Source organism: Lagenorhynchus albirostris, chromosome 15, assembly GCF_949774975.1.
Source record: "Lagenorhynchus albirostris chromosome 15, mLagAlb1.1, whole genome shotgun sequence".
In the NCBI taxonomy this organism is placed as follows: Eukaryota; Metazoa; Chordata; class Mammalia; order Artiodactyla; family Delphinidae; genus Lagenorhynchus; species Lagenorhynchus albirostris.
In genome coordinates, this window is record NC_083109.1 from 74,550,331 (window position 1) to 74,566,780 (window position 16,450).

Here is a 16,450-nt window from a genome sequence, read left to right on the forward strand (position 1 = left end):
ATAATGGAATACAGTGGGAGATGCTGAAAGAGATAACTGAGAAAAAATGGGGAGGCATTATCAATTAAATATTCCAAGAAATTTTCTGAAAACTGACATTAGATTCCAGATTGAAGCCACTGGATGACCTACACCAAGGTTCATCACTGTGAATTTCCAAACTCTGCAAACAAAATGAAGATTCAAGCTTCCAGAAAGGAAAGAAACACGCAAAAGATCAGGAATCAGGACTCTTGTTTCTTCTAAAAAACACTGAAAGACAGAAGATAATGGAGCAAACCCATCAATATTCTGAAAGAAGGGGATATCTAACTCAATCAGGCCATCATTCACACAGAAGATTTAGGAAAAAGCTTTCTTCAGACATGGATAATCTCAAAAGATTTTATCTTCCTTGTAATATTTGTCAAGAAACTTCTAGATGTTGAGTTTCACCAAAATCAGTATGTAAACCAAGAAAGAGAGAGGCATGGGGTCCAACATAGGTGGGGGGCAAAGGAGATCTCCAGGAGGATGGGGAAGGGAGATAGGTCCACCATGGCCAACCATCACATGGGAGCGGTGTGGCTTGAGGCAGACGGGTTGAGGGTTACCGTTACCATCTCTCCTGCAACCTGACCACACTTACAGCTGAGGGTAGATCATCCGAATAAGTCTGGTCCCCATCCTTCCCTATAATTAGATGTTCTGACCAGAGATTGACTAAGTTTGTGCTGGTTTTCCATGCCTGCAGCTTGGACCAGCTGAGGTCATTCATTTCATCCTTATGCTCTGACCTCCTCCTGAACATAGGCAGTACGCCTTGATGAGGTCCGAACCAGAAAATAGAGGACACGTCATTCCATCTGTCCAGATTTTTGCCTTCTACCCAGTACCTGGTTCACACGATAGCCCTGCCAGGTGCCCCCACTGGGGTAAGCCCTGTATTTCCCTGGGGTCATTGATGACCTAGCTGACTCCCCAGAAGAGGCTTTTGTAACTCTTAGGAAAGCACAAAGGTCAATTTCTTGTTCTTGACATGGTAGGATAACGAGTATTTATTAGTAAGTACTTTTTTTTTTTTAAATAAAGGTGTCAGACAAATGAATCTATTTATGAAACAGAAACAGACTCACGGACATAGAGAACAGACTTGTGGTTGCCAACGGGGAGGGGCTAGGGGAAGGATGGAGTGGGAGGTTGGGGTTAGCAGATGGAAGCTGTTATATAGAGAATGGATAAACAACAAGGTCCTACTGTACAGCACAGAGAACTACATTCAGTATCCTATGATAAACCATAATGGAAAAGAATACTTTAAAAATGTATATATATGTACAACTGAATCACTTTGCTGTACGGAAGAAATTAACACAATCTTGCAAATCGACTATACTTCTATTTAAAAAAAGAAAAAAAATTTAAATCAAATAAAGGAGTCAGGAAAACTAAGCAAGAAAAAAAAAAAGGTATCCCAATTGGAAAGCAAGAAATAAAATCATCACTATTTGAAGAGGATATGAAAGGAGAATGGTAAGTTAGTCACTGGACTGACGGAGTTTATGGTCTCAGAGGGACGCTGGGTAGCCACCTAGGAGACAGAAGACACACAGGTGTGGAGCTCGGGGGATGGCTTTGGAGGTCACCAGAATGTGCACAGTGGAGGAGGCTGCCCAGTGTATCCTGATGGTGAGAACCATGAGTGACCCCAACTGAAGCACAAAGCCGAGGAAAAGGACGACTGAAGGACAATCAGAAGACAGTGGTGCCAGGGCCTCCAGAGGAGAAAGATGCCAAGAAGGAAGCTGCCAGCAATGTCAGATGTGGCCGGATCGGAGAAGGAAGTGCCCGCTGGATGTGGTGAGCAGTGGTTTTGCCTGACTGATTTCAGTGTAATGATGCACAAAGGTACAAAGAATTGCCTCTTACGTGGGATTAATTTAGGCCAATGTCAATATTCAAGCTGAATGAAACAAACGACTTGAAAAAACAAAAACTAAAAGGGAAAATCCCTGACTTGCCTGTGTACCCAGATCCAGAGTTACCTGGCTTTATTCACACTTTCCCCAAGCCAGTCTTTTTTTTTTTTTTTGTAAGTTCTTTAAAAACCTCTTTTTTCTTTTTTTTTAATTTACTTTTTTATACAGCAGGTTCTTATTAGTTATCTATTTTCTACATATTACTGTATACATGTCAATCCCAATCTCCTAATTCATCCCACCACCACCCCCCGACCACGCTTTCCCCCCTTGGTGTCCATACGTTTGTTCTCTATATCTGTGTCTCTATTTCTGCCCTGCAAACTGGTTCACTTGTACCATTTTTCTAGGTTCCACATATATGTTAACATACGATATTAGTTTTCCTCTTTCTGACTTACTTCACTCTGTATGACAGTCTCTAGATCCATCCACGTCTCTACAAATGACCCAATTTCACTCCTTTTTATGGCTGAGTAATATTCCATTGTATATATGTACCACATCTTCTTTATCCATTCATCTGTTGATGGGCATTTAGGTTGCTTCCATGACCTGGCTATTGTAAACAGTGCTGCAGTGAACATTGGGGTGCATGTGGTCTTTTTGAACTATGGTTTTCTCTGGGTATATGTCCAGTAGTGGGATTGCTGGGTCATATGGTAATTCTATTTTTAGTTTTTTAAGGAACCTCCATACTGTTCTCCATAGTGGCTGTATCAATTTACATTCCCACCAACAGTGCAAGAAGGTTCCCTTTTCTCCACACCCTCCCCAGCATTTGTTGTTTGTAGATTTTCTGACGATGCCCATTCTAACTGATGTGAGGTGATGCCTCATTGTAGTTTTGATTTGCATTTCTCTAATAATTAGTGATGTTGAGCAGCTTTTCATCTGCTTCTTGGCCATCTGTGTGTCTTCTTTGGAGAAATGACTACTTAGGTCTTCTGCCCATTTTTGGATTGGGTTGTTTGTTTTTTTACTATTGAGCTGCATGAGCTGTTTATATATTTTGGAGATTAATCCTTTGTCCGTTGATTCGTTTTCAAATATTTTCTCCCATTCTGAGGGTTGTATTTTCATCTGGTTTATAGTTTCCTTTGCTGTGAAAAAGGCTTTAAGTTTCATAAGGTCCCATTTGTTTATTTTTGTTTTTATTTCCATTACTCTAGGAAGTGGGTCAAAAAAGATCTTGCTGTCATTTATGTCAAAGAGTGTTCTTCCTATGCTTGCCGCTAAGAGCTTTATAGTGTCCGGTCTTACATTTAGGTTGTTAATCCAGTTTGTGTTTATTTTTGTGTATGGTGTTAGGGAGTGTTCTAATTTTATTCTTTCACATGTACCTGTCCAGTTTTCCCAGCATCACTTACTGAAGAGACTGTCTTTTCTCCATTGTATATCCTTGCCTCCTTTGTCACAGATTAGTTGACCATAGGTGTGTGGGTTTATCTCTGGGCTTTCTATCCTGTTCCATTGATCTATGTTTCTGTTTTTGTGCCAGTACCATACTGTCTTGATTACTGTAGCTTTGTAGTATAGTCTGAAATCAGGGAGTCTGATTTCTCCAGCTTCGTTTTTTTCCCTCAAAACTGCTTTGGCTATTTGGGGTCTTTTGTGTCTTGATACAAATTTTAAGATTTTTTTTGTCTAGTTCTGTAAAAAATGCCATTGGTAATTTGATAGGGATTGCACTGAATCCGTAGATTGCTTTGGGTAGTACAGTCATTTCACAATACTGATTCTTCCAATGCAAGAACATGGTATATCTCTCCATCTGTTTGTGTCTTCTTTGACTTCTTTCATCAGTGTCTTATAGTTTTCTGCATACAGGTCTTTTACCTCCTTATGTAGGTTTATTCCTAGGTATTTTATTCTTTTTGTTGCAATGGTGAATGGGACTGTTTCCTTAATTTCTCTTTCTGATCTTTTGTTGTTAGTGTATAGGAATGCAAGAGATTTCTGTGCATTAATTTTGCACCCTGCAACTTTATTGATTAGCTCTACTAGATTTCTGGTGGCATCTTTAGGATTTTCTATGTATAGTATCATGTCATCTACAAACAGTTACAGTTTTATTTCTTCTTTTCCAATTTGGATTCTTTTTATTTCTTTTTCTTCTCTGATTGCCACGGCTAAAACTTCCAAAACTATGTTGAATAATAGTGGCGAGAGTGTACATTCTTGTCTTGTTCCTGATCTTAGAGGAAATGCTTTCAGTTTTTCACCATTGACTATGATGTTTGCTGTGAGTCTGTTGTATATGGCCTTTATTATGTTGAGGTAAGTTCCCTCTATGCCCACTTTCTAGAGAGTTTTTATTATAAATGGACGTTGAGTTTCGTCAAAAGCTTTTTCTGCATCTATTGAGATGATCATATGTTTTTTCTCCTTCAATTTGTTAATATGGTGTATCACATTGATTGATTTGCATACATTGAAGAATCCTTGCATCCCTGGGATAAATCCCACTTGATCATGGTGTATGATCCTTTTAATGTATTCTCGGATTCTGTTTGCTAGTAGTTTGTTGAGGATTTCTGCATCTACATTCATCAGTGATATTGGTCTGTAATTTTCTTTCTTTGTAGTATCTTTGTCTGGTTTTGGTATCAGGGTGATGGTGGCCTTGTAGAATGAGTTTGGGAGTGTTCCTTCCTCTGCAGTTTTTTGGAAGAGTTTGAGAAGAATGGGTGTTAGCTCTTCTCTAAATGTTTGATAGAATTCACCTGTGAAGCCATCTGGTCCTGGACTTTTGTTTGTTGGAAGATTTTTAATCAGTTTCTATTTCATTACTTGTGATTGGTCGGTTCATATTTTCTATTTCTTCCTGGTTCAGTCTTGGAAGGTTATACCTTTCTAAGAATTTGTGCATTTCTTCCAGGTTGTCCATTTTATTGGTATACAGTTGCTTGTAGTAGTCTCTTATGATGCTTTGTATTTCTGTGGTGTCCATTGTAACTTCTCCTTTTTCCTTTCTAATTTTAGTAATTTGTGTCCTCTCCCTCTTTTTTTTTTTTTTTTTTGCGGTATGCAGGCCTCTCACTGTTGTGGCCTCTCCCATTGCGGAGCACAGGCTCCGGACGCACAGGCCCAGTGGCCATGGCTCACGGGCCCAGCCGCTCTGCGGCATGTGGGATCCTCCCGGACGGGGGCACGAACTCCTGTCCCCTGCATCGGCAGGCAGACTCTCAACCACTGCGCCACCAGGGAAGCCCCTCTCCCTCTTTTTGATGAGTCTGGCTAATGGTTTATCAATTTTGTTTATCTTCTCAAAGAACCAGCTTTTAGTTTTATTGATCTTTGCTATTGTTTCCTTTGTTTCTATTTCATTTATTTCTGCTCTGATCTTTATGATTTCTTTCCTTCTACTAACTTTGGGTTTTGTTTGTTCTTCTTTCTCTAGTTCCTTTAGGTGTAAGGTTAGATTGTTTATTTGAGATTTTTCTTGTTTCTTGAGGTAGGCTTGTATTGCTATAAACTTCCCTATTAGAACTGCTTTTGCTGCATCCCATAGGGTTTGGATCATTGTGTTTTCGTTTTCATTTGTCTCCAGGTATTTTTTGATTTCCTCTTTGATTTCCTCAGTTATCTCTTGGTTATTTAGGAATGTATTGTTTAGCCTCCACATGTTTGTGTTTTTTATGGTTTTCTTTCCTGTAACTGATTTCTAATCTCAGTGTTGTGGTCGGAAAAGATGCTTGATATGATTTCTATTTTCTTAAATTTACCGAGGCTTGATTTGTGACCCAAGATGTGATCTATCCTGGAGCATGTTCCATGTGCACTTGAGAAGAAAGTGTAATCTGCTGTTTTGGGATGGAATGTCCTATAAATATCAATTAAATCTATCTGGTCTATTGTGTCATTTAAAGCTTGTGTTTCCTTATTAATTTTCTGTCTGGATGATCTGTCCATTGGTGTAAGTGAGGTGTTAAAAGTCCCCCATTATTATTGTGTTACTTTCAATTTCCTCTTTTATAACTGTTAGTATTTGCCTTATGTATTGAGGTGCCCCTATGTTGGGTGCATATATATTTATAATTGTTATATCTTCCTGGATTGATCCCTTGATCATTATGTAGTGTCCTTCCTTGTCTCTTGTAAATTCTTTATCTTAAAGTCAATTTTATCTGATATGAGTATTGTTACTCCAGCTTTCTTTTGATTTCCACTCACATGGAATATCTTTTTCCATCCTCTCACTTTCAGTCTGTATGTGTCCCTAGGTCTGAAGTGGGTCTCTTGTAGACAGCATATATATGGGTCTTGTTCTTGTGTCCATTCAGCAAGCCTGTGTCTTTTGGTTGGAGCATTTAATCCATTCACATTTAAGGTAGTTATCAATATGTATGTTCCTATTACCACTTTCTTAATTGTTTCGGGTGTTTTTGCAGGTGCTTTTCTTCTCTTATGTTTCCATTAGAGAAGTTCCTTTAGCATTTGTTGTAGAGCTGGTTTGGTGGTGCTGAATTCTCTTAGCTTTTGCTTGTCTTTAAAGCTTTTGATTTCTCTGTTTAATCTGAATAAGATCCTTACCAGGTAGAGTAATCTTGGTTGTAGTTTCTTCCCTTTCATCACTTTAAATATATCGTGCCACTCCCTTATGGCTTGTAGAGTTTCTGCTGAGAAATCAGTGGTTAACCTTATGGGAGTTCTCTTGCATGTTATTTGTCATTTTTCCCTTGTTGCTTTTAATAATTTTTCTTTGTCTTTAATTTTGTCAATTTGCTTACTGTGTGTCTCAGCGTGTTTCTCCTTGGGTTTATCCTGCCTGGGACTCTCTGCACTTCCTGGACTTGGATGGTTATTTCCTCTCCCATGTTAGGGAAGTTTTCGACTATAATCTCTTCAAATATTTTCTCGGGTCCTTTCCCTCTCTCCTCTTCTGGGACCCCTATAATGCAAACGTTGGTGCGCTTAATGTTGTCCCAGAGGTTTCTTAGGCTGCCTGCATTTCTTTTCATTCTTTTTTCTTTACTCTGTTCTGTGGCAGTGATTTCCACCATTCTGTCTTCCAGGTCACTTATCAATTCATCTGCCTCAGTTATTCTGCTAACTGATTCCTCCTAGTGTATTCTTCATTTCAGTTATTGTATTGTTCATCTCTGTTTGTTTGTTCTTTAATTCTTCTAGGTCTTTGTTAAACATTCTTGCATCTTCTTGATCTTTGCCTCCAATCATTTCCCAAGGTCCTGATCATCTTCACTATTATTATTCTGAATTCTTTTTCTGGAAGGTTGCCTATCTCCCCTTCATTTAGTTGTTTTTTGGGGTTTTATCTTGTTCCTTCATCTGGGTACATAGTCTTCTGCCTTTCCATTTTGTCTATCTTTCTGTGAATGTGATTTTTGTTCCACAGGCTGCAGGATTGTAGTTCTTCTTGCTTCTGCTGTCTGCCCTCTGAAAAGCCTATTTTTCCTTGAATGTATGTGATAACATGGAAGTGGAGGGCTGCAGTTTCCACCTGAGCCATTCTTGACTAGCCTGAGAATGGACCATTCTACCCTCATTAAAATGATGGTTGCAGAACTTTTTCTTAATAAAAAGGGAGATATTATGCTTCACAGTTCAGAGGAGAAAAAACAATAACATTAACTTGTTTTTACTATAGGATCTTAATGTAAAACATGCATTGAAAAAAAGAGGGTGAGAACACAGGCAAATGAGCAGTTGCTTCTGGTTAGTCTCTTCAGTATTTGTTTCTGTCCAACTATATGTGCTTTTTGATAAATTCAAATGTCCCTACAAAGAGCGTGCATTACTTTTAAGATCAGAAAAAAATATTGGTAAGGCTGGAAAAACTGTTTTAATCAAATTCAAACAGAAGGTAAGCAGGGATAACAATATTAATGTTAGACAAACTAAATTCAAGGCAGGGGGAAAAAAGTATGCTTTTAAGATAAAGGGAGCATTACATAATGGTAACAACCACTGCTAATAGTGAAACCATTTAGATACAAATCTACAGTTGCCAAAGAAACTGACAACAAGATACAGAAATCAAACATTATTAGGAACACAGGAAGGAATAGTCATTGTAGGAGGAGATGTTAAAACACCATTATCAAAAAGACTTAAAAAAATAAACTCATAGTCTAGCTAAACACACAAAGTTGATGTCTGGCAGGAATTCAATTTCATGATTATAGAGTAGGGGTATCTTTTCAAATGTGTATAGAACATATACAAAATTTGTTAATACTAGTCACAAAGAAAAAAAATGTTAACTTCCTCTTCCAGTTAAAGAGAAGGTACTTCTAGCCTGGAAAAAATATAGAGGCTAGAGCTGGGGAAAGAAAACAGGGAAACAATATTAATGTAGACCACTCTGGGTTCCCCAGGTATCTCGGGGGACAGGGGAGGATGAATGGGAATTAACTTTATGATCAGACTGAAACAAATACCTCTTCCCTACTTTTTCTCACCCATTAAACATCTTCATTTAGACCTGAAGTGTGAACCACTGAAATGGTACTTAACCCAGTGGGTCTCAAAGTGTGGTCCCTACACCAGCAGCATCACTGGAGAACTTGTGAGAAATGCACATTCTCAGACCCACCCCAGACCTCTTGATGCAGAACTTCCTCCAGGTCAGGGTTCCAGGAGGTTCTGATGTGAAAGCATCTGATGCTAAAGGTGTACATAAATACCCCAGCTCCCTCACCCTTGAGCAGGTCAACTCTTGAGAGGTGGGTTTTACGCTGGCTTTGCCTTCCCTTCCTTATCCTACTCCCCCACTCCTCTAACGATGCACTTTACCTCCCAAATAAACTAATGCACTCGAATTTTAGCTTCAGGGCCTGTTCTGGGGGAACCCACACTAAGACATCTACTGGAGACCCCCATTCTCACAGAGCTTGTGTTCTGGTTGAGACTGACCTATTCTTCCATTTCTTCCTCTTGGGCTGCGTCTGCTGAGACTTCCTTGGGGAAAGGAGCCCCACTGGTAGTGAGTCCTCACCCCCAATTCAGTCCAGCACCTACTGTTTGCTTGCTTCTCTGGGTCTGCTAGCTCTTCTCTGCACCACCTCTGGTCACTTCGTTGCTTGCCCCCTGCTAGCCCTTTCCCAGCCCTATTCAGCTTCATCATTTACTCCCTGGCTGGGCTGTAACAGGGAAGAACAAATCTGACTCCATATTAGATCTGTTCCTTTTACTTTAACCTTTGTGCTCTGTTGCCTGTGTTTAGTCATGCTGGCTCTTCACCTTTTGTAAAAGAATGTTGTCTTTAGCCTGATATACAGGATAGCCTGTTTTCAAGGCTCTGACCTTTAAGGGTATAACACTTTTCCACTCATGTAGTGATAAAGAGTTGCAGAACAGAATAACATTTGTCTTGGAGGTTTAGAGGAACATCCTAATCTGGCCTACGTGGACAACTACAAGACCAACGGATTCTGACACCAAGAAGTTTGCAACAAGTAATCATGGCCTTTTAAAGTGCTTTGCTGAAATCCTTCAAGGAGTTTGGCGGTTTTTTTGGCATGAGCCACCTGTCTCCTTGAATGGCCCTGCAATAAACCTTTCTCTGCTCCAAACCCTGACATGCTGGGTTGTCTGGCCTCACTGTGTGTCGGGCACACGAACTTGTGTTCGGTAATAGGGTGAGACTCACAGAGGGCTGGCTACCAGCCAGGCCCTGTGAAACCAAGTCCTGCCCAGTACTGGGAGTCCAGCTATGAAAGGCACAGCGATCTCATGTGCTATGTGCTGCAGGAGGATACAGGGAGCTGAGGCAGCACAGAGCAAGGGTCTTAGGATGTCAGCAAAGGAATCTCCCAGGAAGTGACACATAGGGGACACCCGGGGGACGAGAGGGATTTAGCCAGCAAACGGAGGGGGGGAAGTAGGAGTCAGGATTCCCTGCAGAGGGTTTGGAAGTACTTCTGAAGCCAGAGGTCTGCAGGGGCACACAGAGAGGCTGCAGAGAAGGCCACTGTGAGCCATGACTTTGCCAGCTGACTTAGAGGCTTCAGGGAACTGAAAGAACCTCCTTCTCCCAAGAAGACTCTCCATGTAAGTTTTAAAATAAGAATGTGAAAAATCCAGCAAATGACCCATTAGTCCTCAAAATTTGGAGGCCCGGGAGATGGTGGTGCCCTGATGGGTATAATGCTGGGTCCAGACCCACTCACACACTTCAGTGGTAACCATCAGCTGGTTCAGAAGGGTCCGGGGGCCGATGAAACGTGAGCTCATTGGAGCTGCTGAAGACATTCAGGTTTCCATCAGGACCCGTGACACTGTCCTGCCTCTTCCTCACCCTCTGCTGACTGGGGAGCACGGGGTCATCTTCTACTGATCACACCGAGAGCAAGGGGTTCAGCTTGCTCCTAATCTTTCAGCTGCTCTGAAGATAAGCCTCCCTGGCCTTAAGCACGCACACTGGCTGCCTTTCTTTGATGTCCTCGGCTTGTGCGCGTTTCTCCCTGCAGTGAATTTTTTAGGCTGGGATCCAACACAAAGGTACAATTGGCCAAAGCAACCCCCCTACCACCACTTTCACACGAGGCCTCCGTCTCCAAGGACTTCAAAGGAGTTTTGATATTGTCATATAACAAATACAAAAAGTATTTGTTATATTTTTTAATGGAGCCATCATTCCTAGTAGAACTGAACTCCTAAAGACCTGCAAACCCTGTGCATTTCTACCGACAGTCACTTTGGGCACAGTGGCCCAGAGGGGAATTCTGATGTATGATCAACAGATCCCATCACAAGATAGAATTTCCCTTTTTCTTCTGCCTCTGGCGAAAGGACCAAGGAGATGGGATGGGGGGTGGGGATCGCGGAGGAATTCACCTCTTCGATGTCATCTGCTTTCGGTAATATGAAGAGGGGAAATGAGTCCAGACACACAACAGTAGTTTATTCTTCAGAGCCCTAGAGGACTCAAGGACTAATTAACTAGTGTTTACCTGGATTTCTTCCCCCAAAACAGGCCCCCATTCTCCAGCTATGCCCCAGGAACAGGAGACACAGTCACTTGGGCTCAGGATGGAATGAAAGTGACCCTTCCCCCCGCTCACATCGTGTGCTTGCACTGTCTTCTCCAACAGTTGCATGCAGGTTGGCGGCCCCATACCTTCATCACTGTTGTCATCCACCAGGATGATTTCCTTCAGCAGGTGGGTCGGTGTGTGGTTGACCGCGCTGTGAACTGACCGCAGGATCACCGACAGGGCCTCGTTCACGAAGATAAATATGATGGATATCTGGGGCAGCTCCTCGGAGAACTTCAGCTCCTTACACCTGGGGGAAGACAGCAGGGGACAGCAGAGTCAGAGGAAGGAGCAAAGCACAGGCGCTGTGGCTGTACACGGTAAGGCCGTCAGCCCAATCCTGGGACACGTCCTCCCAAGGTGAGAATCGTTGGTTCCCTCTTGGCCTCTCTGGGCTAATATCTGAGAATAAAACCTAAGGAGGAGACAGTTAAGAAATCCAGCTCCACTTCTCCCAAATGTACCACCCCACAGGAATGAGGAGCATCAGTCTTGGGCACACATCGCCTGTCTCCCAGGCTGCCACGCCCACACGCACCCCCTGGTCTCACTTCAGTGCACACCTTCCCGACTTCCCACTCCAGGCTCCCGCATTTCCTTCCTCGGAGCCCACTTTGCTGCCTTCTGGGCAACTGCCTCACCCCCATCACTTCTCATCCAGAGGCAGCTGGGAGATGATGTATAAATACCCCAGCTCCCTCAGCCCTTGAGGTGGTTGACTCTGAGGGGTGGGTTTTACACTGGCTCCGAGTTTCCCCCGGTGGGATTAAGCTCCATCACCCATGGTAGCAAGTTGCATAACACCCTCTTAGGGGGACACCTTCCCTTCTCAGTCCTACTTCCCCTTAGTGGTGCCCTTTTCACTGCCCATATAAACGCATGCACTCAAATCTTTGTTTCAGGGTCTGCTTCCGGGAGAACCCAAACTAAGACATCTCTCGGACCTACCCAGTACCCAGCACTGTACAGGAGACCTTTGCTCTCATGGAGCTTACACTCTGGGAAAAGACATGAAACACACATGAAATGTATCATCATCAAGGAAGAGGGGCCTCTACCTGCTAGGACTGTGCTGCCTGACACACCCTAACTCTTCTTGCAAGCGTTCCTAGAATCTCCCTGGGGACTGGAAATGTGACCACCTGACTAAGAGGTCCTCCCTTCTAATATCCAGCAACTCCCCCATACCTGAAGACAGGGTGAGAGAGAAGAATGTTTTTCATCCAGGCTGGACTCAGGGGCGTAGGGCTTGGGCCTCCCTGGGGGCTCCCAGTGATGTAAGAGATGACTGGTACCCAGGGAACCGGCTCTGCATGCCTCAGTGATGGAAGCACCAGCACTCTGGCCTGGGGAATGTGGTTTTATGCATAGTCTGAGCCGCATCAGAAATACCAAGTGCAAACAGAGCAGAATGGAATACAGAGCTAGTGCATTTCAATGCATCCCCCGCCTCTCTGTGTGAGACTGTACAGCATACGGCACGATGCGTTCCAGAGCAAAACAAAGGGAATGGAGTGAAAGGGAAGCAGCACTGAAGAGACAGCAAGAAATACAGCTGTTTTGTTATGCTGAACAGCTTGGGCTGTGTTGGGCCATATTAATCATGTAGGCAATTTTCAGAAGAAAATAAAGTTTTGTTACAATATACATTTGTGTCTCCTAGAGGAGACCATCCAGGGATCCATTGATCATGCAGCCTCATTTTTACCTCGATGCTGTAAATTCACTTCTGGGGGCTGTCGAGGAGATTAGAATGGTTATTGATGGGCTCACGGGCAGTTGGTGGGGATCATCTCATTTACTGCGTGGTGAGCCGGGGGAGGAGGGCGCATCCCGGAAGGTCCCTCGGAGCCTTCCTGACAGGGCCGGCAGCCATCCTGAGCCTGGCAGGCTAGCAGCTGCTCCTCAACATACACGCGAGCACCCCGCCCGTACACACGTACCTACTCTGACATGCACTCCTGGGCCTGGTTTCTTTCTTTCTTTCTTTCTTTTCTGGCTGCACCACTCGGCATTTGGGATCTTAGTTCCCTGACCAGGGATCGAACCCGTGCCCCCTGCATTGGAAGCGGGGAGTCTTAACCACTGGACCACCAGGGAAGTCTCAGGGCCTTTTGTTTTTAAACAGATTCTGGCCCTTGAAATTAAGAAGACAAAAAGGCCAAACTGCATCGTACCAGCACCGTCTTCTCCAGCTACAGGCAATGGGGTCAGGCTGCCGTTAAGGCTGAGTGGCGGGTTAAGCCTCTTGGCCAGAGAAGGCAATTCCCTCTGCTGAGAAGGGACTCGTGGGCCCCCGGTCCTGCCCCTTCACGGTCAAGGTGGCCATTCAGTAAATCGTGGGGGAATCTCAGAAGCAAGAAGCTCTCTGCCATACACTGAACCTGTCACCCTGGGCACAGTGCTCATGTTTCTTTCATCTCTAAAACTGTCAAAATAATCCTCACTGTATTTAGTTCTAGGTGCCTGGCTAAGGTCCTCATAAGGATCAGGTGAGACCAGCCTTTGAGAGCCCTGGGAAAATGCAATGTACCAACCGATGGAAAGACCAGCCTGCCTGCCCGGCCCCTCCATCCTCCCTCCTGCCTCCTCTGATCCCTTTTGTAGATTTCCCATTACCATGGGCCAGGCTTCCAGAGTTTTCATTCAACCCAGACCCTGCAGGACCCAGCCAGGACTCTGCTCCCCAAAAGGGCTCCGGGCTCCAACCTCGCCCAGCTCACAGCAATTCACCTTTCCTGTGCCCAACATCTCAGGGTTTCCCAATAGGCAGACAATAGGAACACGGTCATTATGAAAATCAACATGGTTTTGTTGCTCTACAGAGGCAGACTCTACCTTAAAAAAATCTCTAAGCCTGGCTTATGGCCTGATATGCAGGCGCGGCCACAGCATGCTGGACAGATAGAAAACTGAGGCCGTAAGCACCTGCTGTAAAGAGGAGACATAGACTGAAACATACATTACTTCCGATCAGACACCCAATGCCCAAGGCAGCAGATGAGTGTGGGAAGGGAGATTAAGGATGGATGATGAAAAGGAAACAGGGAGGCCACACAGGCCTTAGAAATACTAGAGACTGCACAGAGGAAGAGAACAGGTACGGCTCCTGCCCCTGGAGTTGATGCTGGACCAATCCTCCCTGTGGCCCGATGATGCTCAGACGGCGCTTCCAAACCACACAGATCTGAGTATCCCACACCCTGCAGACTAGGGCTGACGTGAAAGAAGCATCCCCCCCCCGCCATTTCCGAGTTCCTGCAGAGCTGACCAGGTGGACGGTGCTCAGTGCCAAGGTGCTGTGCAATGGCCCACAGGCAGGCAGATTTTGGGAAGGGAGCCGTCAGCTCAGCTCAGCATCCAGCCTTGTCTTTATATCATGGAACGTACAGAATCAGATACATTTCCTGCCTCCCCGACTGCAAAATCCAGGTGAATGAGAGAAACCCGGAAGGTCGTGTGGATAAAAGAACAGGTTCCAGATTTGAAAGATACCTGGGGAGAGGCCGGCATGCCACAGAAAATGCAAAATAACTAAAAATCCACAGGGCTTTGTGTGTGTCCTCTAGAAACAGACCCAGAGATGGGTCCCAGAAATCACACATTTGCTTTCAATAACTAGTCAGTAAGAAATAAACAATCTTGGGACTTCCCCGGTGGCGCAGTGGTTAATAATCTCCCCGCCAATGCAGGGGACACGGATTCGAGCCCTGGTCCGGGAAGATCCCACATGCCTCAGAGCAACTAAGCCCGTGCACCACAACTACTGAGCCTGCGCTGTAGAGCCCGCGAGCCACAACTACTGAAGCCTGTGCGCCTAGAGTCCGTGCTCCGCAACAAGAGAACGCACCACAGTGAGAAGCCCGCGCACCGCAATTAGAGAAAGCCCACGCGCAGCAATGAAGACCCAACGCAGTCATAAATAAATAAATTTATAAAAGAAAGGAAAGAAGTAAACAATCTTTTGTCTGAAAGAAAATGGTTGGTGGGAAAGCTATCTTAAGGTCTGGATCAATTCTAATCAAAGCTCCAGGCCAGGAGGGGAGCTACAAAGAAATTCGAGACCAGCCCTTCCTCTCCTCAAAGGGCTAACAAGGGACCAGATTCTGTGAAGCTGTCCTCACAGAGAAAAGACGGCAGAGACCAATAACCAACCACATGACGTCTCTTAGACACCTTACCGCTGTTCATCTGTCTATCTGTCCGGGAGGCCTTCTTGAACTCCGGAACTGCCTAAGGGTAACCACTGTCCCCCCTCCCTCATCCTGATCTCCCCAGAGTCACTGGCATTGACTTCACTTAGCACCAAAAGTGCCCGTGCTCTTCCTTCACTGATGCTGAGTAAGAAGAGTTTGGGAGACTGGGCCGCCTCTGGGAACGCACTAGGGAGTCAAGTGCCACGATCAAGGGTCAAGGTCTCCAGCAGGGAAGAAATCAAAGCCCAAGGAGACGCCCACGCCTTCTCAGAAGCAGAGCCCTGCCCACAAACACCTCTGAGGGAAACAAGTTCTATGACCCCAATGTGATACAGGTAAGAGGTATCAAAACACACTTGTGACCCAGTCTGCCAACCTGGAAACAAAAAGAGGACCCCAGGGCTTCCCTGGTGGCGCAGTGGTTGAGAGTCCGCCTGCCGATGCAGGGGACACGGGTTCGTGCCCCGGTCCGGGAAGATCCCACATGCCGCAGAGCAGCTGGGCCTGTGAGCCATGGCCGCTGAGCCTGCGCGTCCGGAGCCTGTGCTCCGCAACGGGAGAGGCCACAACAGTGAGAGGCCCGCGTACCACCAAAAAAAAAAAAAAAGGGGGACCCCAAAAGATCCCCATCATTGTAAAAATATTTAGATGCAACCTCTAGGAGACCCAGAAGATCACAGATAATAATGTTGATGATAATAACCAACACTTCATAGTACAGGTGCCAAAAACTGCTGGAAGCTTCCCTGTGCTGTACTATCTCATTTAGCATGAACAACGATCCTATAAGGTAGGCAGTATTTTCATCCTCATTTCACAGCTGAGGAAACTGGGGCACAGAGAGGTGAAGTCACTTGCCCTAAGTCACACAGCAAGTCTGAAATGCTGCAGGGGTGCCTGGACGTGAACATCACCATCTGACTTTTAAACTCTTGCAAACGCCCCTGCGTGCCCAAGGCAGGGTGTGGTAGCTACACAATTTCCAGCCCAGCCCCTTCCTAGCTAGGGGGACTTGGCTAACTGGTTTGGTCTCTCTGAGCCTCAGCTTCCTTTTCTCTGCCCTAAAAGCCCCAACGAGGTGGCGGTCCTCCGTGTCCAGCTGCACCATACCCAAGGGCTGCTGGGAACACAGTGCAGACCAGGAGAGGTCCCTTCAAGTGGGATAGGTGAGCAGAAGCCAGCTTCATCATCCCCAGGGGCTGATAAGGCTGGTGGGAATGTGGGCAAATCTCCTAGTGTCCTGGCTACGAATCTGGGCAAGGGGCCAATTGAGTGCTGGTCTCCGAGGAGTTAT

At 44.9% G+C, this 16,450-nt stretch overlaps 1 protein-coding gene across 1 annotated transcript in view; it reads right to left on the reverse strand.

The window, feature by feature from the left end:
• GALNT17 (polypeptide N-acetylgalactosaminyltransferase 17) overlaps window positions 1-16,450 on the reverse strand; it is a 447,370-nt gene that overhangs the window by 211,184 nt on the left and 219,736 nt on the right. The window contains exon 3 of the mRNA XM_060122908.1: window positions 11,044-11,210. Within this exon, the coding sequence (XP_059978891.1) occupies window positions 11,044-11,210 (167 nt within the window). The remainder of the gene's footprint in view (window positions 1-11,043; window positions 11,211-16,450) is intronic.